Raw genomic sequence first — 13157 nt, 5'->3', positions numbered from 1 at the left:
AATTTCTGTCAACTGGAAAGGTTGGTGAGAAAATCAGCATTTGCTGAACTTAGTGGTGTACCCCTACTGTTTTCTGAATCGAGGACGTAACTTGACGTGTGTATGAGGTACTGAAGATTGTGTTAAATTGTATATAGTTAAGGGAATAGCAAAGTACAAGTAAATTGTGAAAAAAAACTGTGTTTCTTCTAAGACTTTACCGTATATGTAATTTGCATTGCATTGTATGTATTAACTAAGTGCCCTGTGTTAATGCTTAATGCAAAGTACAGCAAGGCACACATTCCTGAAAGAAGGGTTTTTTGTGCCTTTTTTCCTTCTCATGTTTTGAAGATCTTTTTTTTTTTTTTTTTCTCTTCCCTCCCAAGCTATGCTATAAAAAAAGTTTGTTGACAATTTATAACTTAAAACCAGATCTATTGTTTTGCCTAGCATTCCTTCTGTCCCTGTGGGTTTATTATCATCATCATCCTTATTTGTAATAGCTTTTACTTCTGGAGCAACAGCAAACAGTACGTGAGAAGATAGCTGAGGAATCTTGCAGAAACTTGCTGTAGGCAGAAGGATTTTTTTTTTTTTCAGAGAAATGTAATTATGTCAGAATTATTAATGCTTAGTCTATGAATGCCTTGTATCATTAAACACTTAATGTTTTGCTCAGTGATAACTCTTCTCCCTGCTCTTTACCCCACCCCAAATAGTCTATGCCATCTTTCATAAAAAATGGTTAATATAACTGGCAAGTTAGGTAGGAACGTGAGAACTCAGATTGTTCTCGAGCTTCGCTAGGATGTTACTTCTCCCTACTGTGTTTGCAACGTAGGCCCTCATATGCATAAACAAGTGTCTTTTGGGGAGTGGAGTTGTCCTGGTGAAGTTAATGAGCATTGCTCATGTGTCAGGACCTGTGCTTTTATCAAATTGATCAGCTGCCGAAGAACTTGATGCAGAAAAAATGAAAAAGTATTAATTATCACTTGATGATATCGAGAACCATATTTCAAAGTCTGAAGTGAGACCTAATCTCAATGGAAAAATACAAAATGTCTGCAAGAGGCATTTTGAAGCGGTATCAAATATAGTGTGAAGTTTTAAAGCATGTGTGAAGACTAGAATGAGCAATTACATTTGTTTTAGATGTCCTTCACAGTTTCATGAACAAAACCTCTGAAATTCTTCAGTCAAGCTCTTTCATTTGTGCATTTAATTTTGGAGTATAAATGTATCGGCAATTAAAAAAAAAGACTTGCAGCGTGTTGTCAGAGTGCTAAATATGAAAAACTTTTTTGCACAAGCTTAGAAATTAGATGTATATAATTGCACGGGAGCTTCCTAATTTAGTATTATGCGTGGCTAGTTGTGTCAGTTGCTGACTGGACTAAATAAAGGATACAGGTATAAATTTGACAAAAATCTGATGAACAACGTGCCGTGTTGCGGAATGTGTCCTACATTTACACAGCCTTTGGCTCTCTTAGTGAAGAGATATTCCTGAAATTTCACTGAGGCATGGTGTCTGTCTTCTGTATTTCTTCAGCAGTACACAAAGTACAATGCAACAGTGAGTGAACTTGCTGGGTACACAGGGAGGCTCACGCCTCAAAAACTGAGGAAAGGTGTGATAATTTTATTTACGGGGGAATTGAGAGGAATTAATAAAATGGCCGTGTTGGGTGTTGTATTCTTGGGGGAGGGGAAACAACCAAGAAGAGAGATAGAAACAGGCTTATGTGGGGCTTTGGTGTATATAGGTCAGTCTTGCTATTGATTAGCCAGATGTCCTAGTAGACCCACTTCATAGTCTTTTTCTATGGCTACCATTCAGTACATGTACATATCATTAGAAGCTTTGCTGACAACTCAAACAATTCCTGTGTTGCGTGGTTTACAGGATGCATCGAAATGGCTTGGCTTTTTGAAACACGTTTTCTTACTGATGTGCATGTCAGTGCTTTATTTTTTTAATGGCGCTTTTTGTTATGCCCCTTTAGCTGCTGACAGATTTCTAGCACAGAGCAGCAAAGCGAAGCATGTCTTAAGGCAAAACTGTCTTAAAGCTAATTTGACTTATCCTCTTAAAGCATAGCAGTCCCTGTTCTGCCTGAAGGATATAGTCTCAGTATTTAAGAGAGAGTGTGTGATACTAAGTCAGGTCCTTTCACCTAACCCTTTCTCCATTCCCTTTTGTGATTTACTGTAGAAGCATTTGGTATTATCACATGGGCAAAGACTAACTGTTAATTACTTAGAGTATCTCTTTGTAGCCTTTCTTTAATGTACTTTAGTAAAGGTTTCTGTTACCTAGTTCTTGAAGTTTTATCGTTTAATGAGGGCACATGTACCTTAAAAAATAACATAATGAAATAATACATACATGCCAGAAAGTTAAATATTTATGTACAAATGAATGGCAGCTGAAATATAACTGTTCACCATCAATATGATGTTGATATTTCAGCAAAGCTGAGCTAAAAATCAGCTGCAGCTAATAAGGCTGCATTTTTAAATATTTGATGCTCTGTGGAAACTTGTGAAGTGTCTTACCAATAAGTGAACTTCTTAGATTGCTTTTCTTGCCAGTCAGAGAGAGCATGGGTGTGGGATGGGAACAATAGCATTCTGGCTATTTACAGCAGTTATTTGGGTTATAGAGTAAAGCTTACAGTACCAGCAGTGTGGCTTTTAACAATAACATTTTCTTCCTTAGTTTGACTGGAGAGATGATTTCCCCCTTTTCTAATGGAAGATGCTCCTAGCCCCCTCTATCTGCTTGGGCAGGCGCCTTTTCAATGCTATTAAAGCAGTGCACAAGTACCTGTTCCGAAGTATTTGGCTTGGATTCCACAGAAAAGAAGCTTGAAGTGGTGTTATTGGAACGTTTCTAAAAATTTAGCCTCGTGATTCAAAACAATGTACGTTATCTAGTAAAAGGGAATTGTTGCTGCCATTTAAAAGTAAATGAACGAGCTGTGTTGTAAAGGAATAAATCCCAGTCTGGAGAAAATTATCTTACCGCTTGCCACTTGTATGCTATATGTATGTCATTTTGAAGCTGTCTGCAAAACATCTTTGAAACTTCATTAGCTGTATTCTGTGTGCAGGCAGATAACCAAGTGGAGCAGAACAGAAAACACTTCTATGAGCTGTCCCTCGAGTATGTATGCAAGTTGCAAGAGATACAGGAGCGGAAGAAATTTGAGTGTGTGGAACCTGTAAGTACCAGTGAATTCAGCCTACCCTGTCATTCATAAGGGATGGAGAAGGAATGCAATTGGATGAGAGCCAAGGAGCTCTGTTTTCTGGGAAAATGTATGCAGTTGTGTGACAACAGAGTTTAAAGCACTCTTTCTTACATCCGTGCAAATTCCTGGCATGGGTACACTTAACCAGGAATCTCAAAGTTTACCTCAGTAGTTACTGTTGATTTGGATCAACTGATGTCGATTTTCAGAAAATGTGTGAAACCTTGTGCTGTACTGCAAAAACCTTAATTTATGGTGTGAGTCAGAATAGGGGATTCAAGAAGATGATGTTAGGGTCAGACTTTTTGCACTTGTGTTTTTTAACCACTGACATGTTATTCCTGACTAATGTAAGGAATTTTGTTTTCATTATGAAGGTTGCACTTAGAGGCCTGTTAGTGAAGAAGTGCAGATATAAATTAATTAAGAGGGTGCTGCTGGCTAAAAAGCTTGTTATCAGATAGTCTGATATGTTTGATTTCAATTGCAATTGAATCTGCAGAAATCAAGGGGTTCCATTGAATTTTAGTGAAAATCATACATGTGCTGACCAGGCCTACATAAATCTCTGAGAAGAGCTGTTTCTAAAATTTTCTGAAAGGTGCATTAGCTTTGTAGTATAATGGAACTTCATGAAACAACAAGAGAACAGTAAGCGTCATACCGAGATAAAGGGAGGATGGATTGTGGAAGTGAATTCCATTCACTCACGCTCTGAAGTCTGTGGTTTTGGGCCAAGTCTGTCTTTTTATTCTGATACTATTATTTTAATGTAATAATGAAAAAAGGTCCCAAATGACCGTAATCAAAGCAGTTGGTCATTATGGAGTTAATGACAGCTGTATATTTTAATATAGCTTGTTCCTGTATAAAAAAAAAATTGCTAAAATCCTTAAGTGGGAATAAATTGCTTTAAATATATTAGCAGTGTTCAAGGAATGGGAAAATGTTGTGAAAAATGGTTGTGTGGGATTGTTTTGTTGTTGATGTGTTGGTGGTTTTTGTTTGTTCTGGGTTTGTTTGTTTTTTTTTTTAATTTTCTAGGGTTTTTTTTAGTTTTGTTTTTTTTTGTTAATCCTAAATAGTCTTGAATTCAGTTCTTGTGTTTCAAACCATTTGAAGTTTCCTCAGAGCCAAACTAGTTTAATGAATCTTCAAGTTATGTTTTTGAAACATGTCCCTTTCTCTTTTCTGAAAGCTCCCTCTGGATGGACTGAACTTTGCTCAATTTGTATTTGAAGTTTTCACTAGGGTAGTAAACTGAAATTATTTAGTATCAAATTCTTATCCCTTTTCCATTTCAATACTTTACATTTATGTGGTTTTTGAATTTTTGAAAATAGTTTATTTGCTTATGACTTCAGGCTATTAAATACATTCTTTGGTTTGCTCTCTTTAATAAAGAGAGTTGTTCTCTTCTGTGTTGCTTCTTTCCAGCTACCTGAACCAAACAGGAGAGTTAGGCAGTACTGCACCTTACCGTGTTTCCAATATAGTATAACTTGTTCGGTCTTATAAATTGAAACACTGAAGTCGGAAACTGCAATGTGGATCATTTATTTTCTGGTTCTGCTAGGGGGTCAGATCTGCATGCTAAAAGCAGTGATGGGTAAAGCTACTGGAGGGAGAGCTTCCTTCTTTGAACAAACCCATTGACTCTGTTATGAAAGTCATCTCAGTGTGGTCATTAGCAGGGAGGGGAATGACCAGGGAAATGGTGACTAAAAGACAGAATGATCATTATCTCCTTGTGCACAAATTCCAGACATCATTGCTATCAGAACAGCTGTAGGAAAACATTACATAGGAAAGTTTAGGAGAAGGGCAATACAGATTGCCTATGGTCAAACGTAAAGTAGAGATCAGTTGTGAAATTCCAGAGATGGGACCACCCAAAAATGTCTATATACATAGCTGGTAATTTGGATCTAAATAGTTATTCGTAAATTGTAGGCATTAGTGGAAATTTGTTTAAAAATAATAATTTTGTCATCTCTGGTCTTTCCCAAAGGGGCTGTGTGCAGCAATCGTATTCTGGTAAATAGAGTCTTTCATTCTAACAAGTCTTTTGTTTGTATTTCAGGTGCTGTCGTTTTTTCAGGGTTTGTTCACTTTCTATCATCAGGGATATGAACTTGCTAAAGACTTCAATCATTACAAAATGGCCCTGCAGATAAATATACAAAATGTAAGTTGAGATTGATATCTATGCCTTTTCTATTTTTTAAAATAATATCGCACACTTAAGTTACTGTATATACAGTATCTGTATTGCCAATACTTTCCTCGGTGTTAGAGCATTGCCTATGAACTTTGGGGATATAGTGCCATCTCCTGGCTAACCAACTGCGTCTCGGAACAAATCATTGCTAATTCCCCTGAGTTCTTACTTTGTCATTTCTAATACTCCTTTAAAGAACAAACACCAGGTAAAAGGCTCACACTCCTTTTTCCAGTTTTTTATAGCGACATAACACAAGGATTATAATGAAAGAGTTTGAAAACGAACGAAGTCTGTTAAAATGCATACAACACTGGAGAATCCAGAGGAAGGGTAATGGATGCCAAGGTTCTCAGTGCTTGAAAACGAGTATGTGGTGGTCATGTCTGAGGGTCATTGCTTGATAGGGCTATATTATCCATAACTAAGAAAAGGAAGGAAAACCAGCTGGGCTTTATCAGCATTGTTTTTGGCATCTCTGCCAGCAGTGTGACTTGAAGTTTCTGTTTGTCTCGAAGCAGCCCTTTCAGGCAAGAACATCCCTGTTGGTTTGGGATGCAGAACTGTGTAAGGAAACTTGGTGTTAGCACTCACAGCGTATTTGACAAAACAGTGTGTTCCCTCAAGGGTAGGCTAACCGGGGCCCACCACTAGTTACTGTATTCTCACATCAAATTGACCAGTGTGACCTGCTCAGGACTGAGCGAGCAGCAAACAAGGGTGACAGGCTGAAGCAATGGGGCTGACGGAGTCACTGGTCAGATGGTCTATTTGCTTCCTTGACATTTATTAAATAATAAAACTTGCTCAGAGGAACTGTGATGTGCCAGAGGCCTGTTGGTAGGGAACAAACCATGTACCTTACTGCAAACAAGCAATTCATGGTGGTGTGTCTGTTTTGTTGACCTCTAAGGGCACCTGGAATTAAGACACAGAAACTACTTCTCAGAGGTTGCAATCTGTTTTTAGAAATGGCTTAACTAGCAGGCAGTAGCAAGGAGACGGAAAGGTGGAAAAGAGGATTATGGTTGATGTAATACACAGTGACATGATTCGAGTGTCATGATACCATTCCTTTAATTTTCTTCCCATATGTTTAAGTCTCAAGTTTCTTCTTGAGCTGTTGTTTGGTTTGGGTAGGGGAACTGAGTAGTGGTAGCTTCATAAGTAGACTTCCATGGCAGAAATCAGTGCTTCTCAAGGAAGCCTCAGGACAGACTTGCTTCTTCTGTGTGCTTAGCCTAACAGAATGAGGAGCAGCACGGAGCCATAATGGATAGAGGGGAGCTGATGCAAGACGAGCAAGAAATGAAACGTGGGAGGGAAGCTGTGATACAGTTTTGAAGAGCTGGATTTCAGATTACAGATGGAAAAACGCCAGTGAAGTGGTCTGAAGAAGTGATGAGCAGTAAGAAAGCAAGCTAATCTCAACAGCTGCATTTTCAATTGACTGAATGGTATTATAGTGTGCCCTAGGAAATCCAAGAGAGATTGAGCATTACAGCTCAAGCTTTATGAATAGATAGAAAGAACGACGTGGATATCAAAAAGCTGTAGAGAAAAAGGAGGCAAGGCTTAACAACTACCTGTTGTAAGAGGAGAATAGAAGGAAGCATCTGAAAAGATCATGGGGAGGGCATGACACATTCTCCACTGTGTTGAAGCTGAACAAAACATCCCAAAGGAAAAATGATTTAGGACTTGGCTGTGGTACAGCTGAGCTGCTGTCAGAACACTGGATTGACATGTTAGAAATTGAAGGGTACAAGATTCAGTACAGAGAGCCTAGCTGGATATGGAGGGTGATTTGAGAGTTGCGAGAATAGCTCTAGTAATTGCCTTCCTTTTAATTCGGGTCGTCTTTACTTTGAGAATTATGCTATGGATTTCCTCTCCACACCCTGCCCCAGACCCTGCCTTCCCCTCACTTCCCTCTAAAACAAAAGAAAGAAAAAAAAAAAACCCACAAACCACCAACCCAGCCTTGTAGCCCAAGCTCCAGTAAGCTGATTCTTCCAAAAGTCATCTTACCTTGTAAAAATCCCGTGTCTCCAACTAGATTCCCTCACACTCCCAGGACTTTTCTCTTGTTACCTCAGTTCTGTGCCCAACCTCATACGAGGATCCTTGCAGCCTTGACCATGCTCTCCTACCCTGCAAGCAAACCTGGGCTTCCCTGTGAAGAGGAGGCATAGCCATGCTAATGCAGCAGCTGTGGTCGACCCCTGGTTAAGCTCAGCTTTGTCACAGCACAAAGTGAGATAGAAATTTTCTTGAGGGTTTTCGAGCCCATGATGGTTCATCCCACCGTTCCCAGGGTACATTTCACACACTTGGGAGTTGTGATCACTGCACAGCTAAGACAAAGATCCTGGCAGGATCATTTAAAGTATCTAACCTTGAAGTGATCAGTGTTCAGACAGGAAGGTTTAGGTGTGAGCAGTCTGTCACTTTCCATTTTTTTGCCTTTGTCCCAAGTACAGGGTATATTTTTTAATGCAAGGCTTCTAGGAAATTATGAAAAGGAGCTTAGAAAATTGTTTAGAGCCTTGGAAATGAGTTTATGTTCAGGGTCTAACTCCAGAATTTGCAAGCAGATGTGACCTGAAATTGAGATGATAGATATGGGGAGGGTTCAGTGCAGTTGTTTTGCCTGGAGGTAAGGCAGTGGTTGTTCTTAGTCATCACCTAAAGAATATCTTCAGCTTTCCTCTATAAAACACATGGGTGTGGGTGGCTGCTCTGGCCAGCTTGCATGAACTGTGTTTGTGCCCATGAATAAACTCCTTCCAAGCATAAATCTGGAATTTGCATGTACAGATGGCCAGTCAGGAGCATAGTGTTAACTGTCTATGTAGAAGAATGGATACTTGTTTATATTAATGCTGTATTTGTCAGTGTATGCAACTGTATGCTTGTCCTGGGGAAAAAATAAAACAGGTGAGGCAGCATTTTCAGAAACTCAATCTGTTTTTAGAAAAAGAAAGGTGCTCTCAAAAAGCAACAAGACACATAAGCATGCATCTGGAAGTATGTGTTTTCCTCAAAACACACGTACCAACTGGGGAAAATACCATCTTGGAATTTAAATGTATGTTTTCAGTTTGTGCAATTTGGACAAGTGGGTATGTAGAGAAAACTAGGTATGACCATGATTGGTTTGGTTTTGTTATTTGCTCATTGGCCAATTGCCAGCGTTTTTCAGACCAAACTGAAGAGTTTGTTCTGTCAGGTGTGAGCTGCTCTGTTATTTCATGTAGTCCTATTGTATGATTTGTGAATGGTGTGGTTACTTTCTGATTGTTTTTACTAATATTCTAATAAATATTTCTCTTGTGGCTGTTTTCAAACTTTGGAATAAATTACATTCAGGAATAATAATCAACTGGACTTTTTTTTTTTTTATGCTTCTGCTTGTGTGTGATCAAAACATTTGTCATGTGTATAGTCTCAACATGTATACGTTGTTGGTGACCTTCCTGTCACTTTTTTCCCAATAACCACATAAAATCCTGTCCTTTCCTGACAACTAGTAAGAATCTAATGAATTAAGCCAACATCTGTAGTAATATTTTCTTAAGGAAACTTGAATATTCAAATCCGAAGTAATTTTGCACTCGTTATTTCACTTTCCTGAACAGGTCAGTGCATTGTTAGAAATCTACTCCGGCAATCTTTGTGCGCTTTCCACAGTTACAACAGCTAGTATCTAAACCACGTTTTAATTTTGAAGAATATCATAAAACATGAAGAGTAAACATATATGGAAAACGTGCACTGACCGTCCTAAAATGGCCTGAATCATTCTCTCGTTTTATAGATAATTGTTATAAGTCCTATCTGCCAGGAAGAGTAAGTCTTTCTTCCACTCTCTCTATTAATGTTTTTTTATCATCTTGTTTTAGACACGAAATCGTTTTGAAGGAACAAGGTCAGAGGTAGAGGAGCTCATGAACAAGATCAGAAGAAATCCTCAGGAACATAAAAGAGCAAATCACTTCACGATGGAGGGCTATCTCTATGTACAGGAAAAAAGTAAGGTTTATTTTTGTATTCATGTAGTGCCCATATTGTGCATACAGGCAAGTCTTATTTCTACAGGTAACATGAAGATGCAAAGATTTTACAGGTTATTAAACAGTCATCTGAGTAAACGTTCAAAGTCTCTGATGGCAGTGGTACTGTGGCTCATAAAAAGAGCATGGTGCTGAAAGTGTGACAGTTCTTAGCAAAGGTGACTGAATTCAGGGAAGTTTTATTTGACCAAAGGATGTATTTCATGTTATTTTTAATCCCTTACTAATGACCTTCCCTAGAACTGTCAAACATTTGTTGTCGGATAACAACATGAGTTGTCAAAGTAGCCTCTGAGAATTGCACTAGTTTAGTATGATGAAATTGACTGTCATTTCCTTGGTTCAGTGATATATTTTCTTTACCTAATTGTGATCATAGGGTCAGATAAAGCAGGCTATATGCTAGGTAGCTAGTGTTGAAAATCTTGCTGTGAAGGTGCATGCCACAAAAATCATATCCTGTCAATGCTTTGAACAATTATAAATCTTTCTTACTCTAGTAAAAATGACAAATAAGATGCAGAGCTCTTACTGCTCAAGGAATGACCACAAAGTAATTTTTTTTTTTGATATTTTGCATTCATCATATTTTTTTAGATGTGTGCCCTTACAGAAAGTTTATTTGCTTATTCTGATGAGAGATTTTACTTTTATCACATTTAATTGATTATTGTTTAAGTAAAGACTTCTGTAAAGTGTTTCACAAACTGAAGACTCTACAACATTCTTGATGCAACCATCTGTATTACAGTGTTCAGAAATAAGTTTTAAGAGAACTAGCAGTAGAAAATGAGAAGAGTCGTTATTCTGTGGGATCAGTTCACTGGTCTTGGTCATCATGAGCTTTAGAATCAGCTGAAAGAATTCAGAAGAGGCAGGTGTGCCTGAAGCTGAGTTGGGGAGGAGCAGCGCAGTGAGACCTTCCAAGTTAGGAGCCGTGAAATCCTCTGTCGGCTTGAGCCACTCATTAAGGGCTTCCCTGATACTCTGGGGCAGAGTCCTTCAAAAGAGAAGATTTCTTTGCAGACCTTTTTTTTTTAAAAAACAGTAAATTAATAGAAGTGAGGAGATACAGAGGGTCAGAATCCAAGTTTTAACAGTTAACATTATTGTGCAGATCTCAATAATACTGTATGCAGTAGGCTGGGCTCTTAGTTAAGTATATTCTGTGTAGGGTATGCACTGATGAGTAGTTAGGAGTGAGTTTTGGTGTCAGAAAATGTGATCAGACCTTTATCAGTAGATAATGTAGAGCTTGCAACACAGGTGTGTTAATCTGCAGTTATTTAGCTTCAGGTGACCAAGTGTAAAACTAGGTTTCCATGTTCTGCTTAAATAAAGTTCCCAAGGGATATTTATTTTATAGGGAAAAATTATTTTGTCTGTAGAGGTAAGACAAAGATACATTAATGATACTTTCCATTTGTTATTAATCATAAATGTGAAATGCTTCATATATCCATTTTTAGAATAGTAAGCACTGGTAAACATTTGTATTACTTTGTATAATGTTCTTAATTCATACCTTTGTTTTAAATACTGCATTATTAGGAATTAAGTAGGACTCAAATATCATTTTGGAAAGCAAGAGAAGAAAACACACAAACTAGAAAAAGTGCATACTATTTAATGCTTCCACTTTATGTAGGGCCTGCTCCCTTTGGTTCCAGCTGGGTGAAGCACTATTGCACGTATAGGAAAGAGACAAAGAAGTTCACCATGATCCCGTTTGAACACAGATCAGGAGGGAAAGTTGTAAGTATATTTTTATATTCTACTCTTATACTTGCCTTGTATCAAGATCAGAGGATGCATCAGGTAAGATGTATCAAGTACTTTCCCTCTCTACCTCCTTGCCCTCTTTTTTTTTTTTCTTCGTGCAATTCAGTTTGCCATTTAAGGACGTTAACCTAAAGTAACGGATGAATTAATAGATAAGAATTCTGCAAACTTTTCAGTTGCTTCCTTTTGGAAGACCAGAGAACATGGTACAGATATCATGCAGTGTTTCACCGTTTAGAATCTGGTTTATCCGTGAGGCATTTAACTTGTTAAAGTGTAAATCAGGAAAATATAATAGACTTAGAAATTTCTTTCTTACATGCTCCAGTTGGATTTTTCTTTCAGAGATGTAAGTACCAGAAGAGGGGCTAGAAAAGAGGATTTTAATAGGAATATAATTTGTACTGACAACTGAATTTAATTTCAGATATCTTTGATAGCATCTGAAATATTCAAGACTGTTGATCTTTAAATGGCTTTAATTCCTCTTGAAATAGTTGGGAATTGAGGGCACTCAGCACCTTCAGAGATGACGCATTAAATGAATGCATTAATATGGATGAAATGCATTTTGTTACAAGGAAAAAGGATATCTGAAGCTGGAAAATAATGCTTGAGTGAATACTCCTGTAAATGCAGCACCCTGCCCTATCTTCAAATTTGGTTAGAGAATCACGTTGTTGGAATTTTATCAGGGTATTATATCCCATTAGTTTGAGCAGAGGGGAGATGGCTTTCATCATTTTGAGGGCTGTGTATATTTACAAATATATTGAATTTGGAAGGATCTTTCAAAAGGTCTGGAAAACCTGCCATGCTGAAAATTAGTGGCATTTGGCTTCCTTAATCATTTCAGCACTTCTGTGAATTTTTTATCCTGATTTACTCTAATTGTAATAAGCCATTTTAGTTAATATAGTATGTGTGTAAGCATTCGGCATTCTAAAATACTTATGAAACCATTTTTGCTGTATTAAAAGATCTCTCATTTTGAAACCCACAATGCAGTTACTCCTTCAGTAACAACCTCCTGTGTCTGGAGATGCTGAGTAAGACAAGAAATAATTAAAATGTACAGTTGATTAAATCTGGTACAACTTATGTAGCATTTATAGATGAGTGTGTTTAATTTCTGAATACTTAAGGATAAAATATGAACCTAGCGTTGGTTGGTCTTGGAGAAAGGACTGGTTCTGTAAGATAGATTACAGACAGTAAAGAACATTTGCTTTGTTCTAGTTACTGTAGCAATAGCCTTTACTACAGAAATCTCTGACATAAAATGGGAGAAGTCTCTCTCTTACACTCATGTGCTTTTATTGTAACATGCAAAATCTTTATAGCAAAATATTTTTATTGGTTTAAATTACTGTGGTACTGTGTCATGCTGTAAAGTACTAGCTAAAATGGACTCAATACTTTTGCATTTATGTCTTGTAAATGACCATGGAATTTATGTGCTGTTGTGCAGAGACCTGAATGGCAACCATGAGCAAATTCTTTTACAAGTATCAGTTTTCAGTATAGCTTTTGCCATTATTTAATGTAAATTTACCTTACTTGGTTTGTATAGCTGGCTTACTGAAGCTTCCAGTTACTGGGTCAAGCATATAAAAACTTTCTTTTCACAGGGTGATGAAGAACTCTTCATCCTTACATATTGTACCAAAAGAAATACAGACACTATAGACAGGCGATTCTGTTTTGACTTAGAAGCTTCAGACAGGTAAGCTCATGAAACACACTAGAAAAAGGACTCTTTCTAAGCAGTAGTTAACATTACTGTAACATTACTCTTGTGTTTTCTTATTTTTTCCAATGCTCGTTCAGACTGCC

At 37.6% G+C, this 13157-nt stretch overlaps 1 protein-coding gene across 2 annotated transcripts in view; it reads left to right on the top strand.

Annotated features, from left to right (window-relative positions):
• Positions 1–13157, top strand: part of ARHGAP10 (Rho GTPase activating protein 10) — a 153057-nt gene that overhangs the window by 62539 nt on the left and 77361 nt on the right. For both annotated transcript variants that reach the window (XM_068402751.1, XM_068402752.1), the window contains exons 6-10: positions 3102–3212; positions 5326–5430; positions 9369–9498; positions 11188–11294; positions 12953–13047. In XM_068402751.1, coding sequence (XP_068258852.1) covers positions 3102–3212; positions 5326–5430; positions 9369–9498; positions 11188–11294; positions 12953–13047 — 548 coding nt within the window. The remainder of the gene's footprint in view (positions 1–3101; positions 3213–5325; positions 5431–9368; positions 9499–11187; positions 11295–12952; positions 13048–13157) is intronic.

This window comes from Nyctibius grandis, chromosome 6 (assembly GCF_013368605.1).
Source record: "Nyctibius grandis isolate bNycGra1 chromosome 6, bNycGra1.pri, whole genome shotgun sequence".
NCBI lineage: Eukaryota > Metazoa > Chordata > Aves > Nyctibiiformes > Nyctibiidae > Nyctibius > Nyctibius grandis.
The sequence above is the reverse complement of the archived record's forward strand: the minus strand, read 5'-3'. Positions and strand labels throughout refer to the sequence as shown.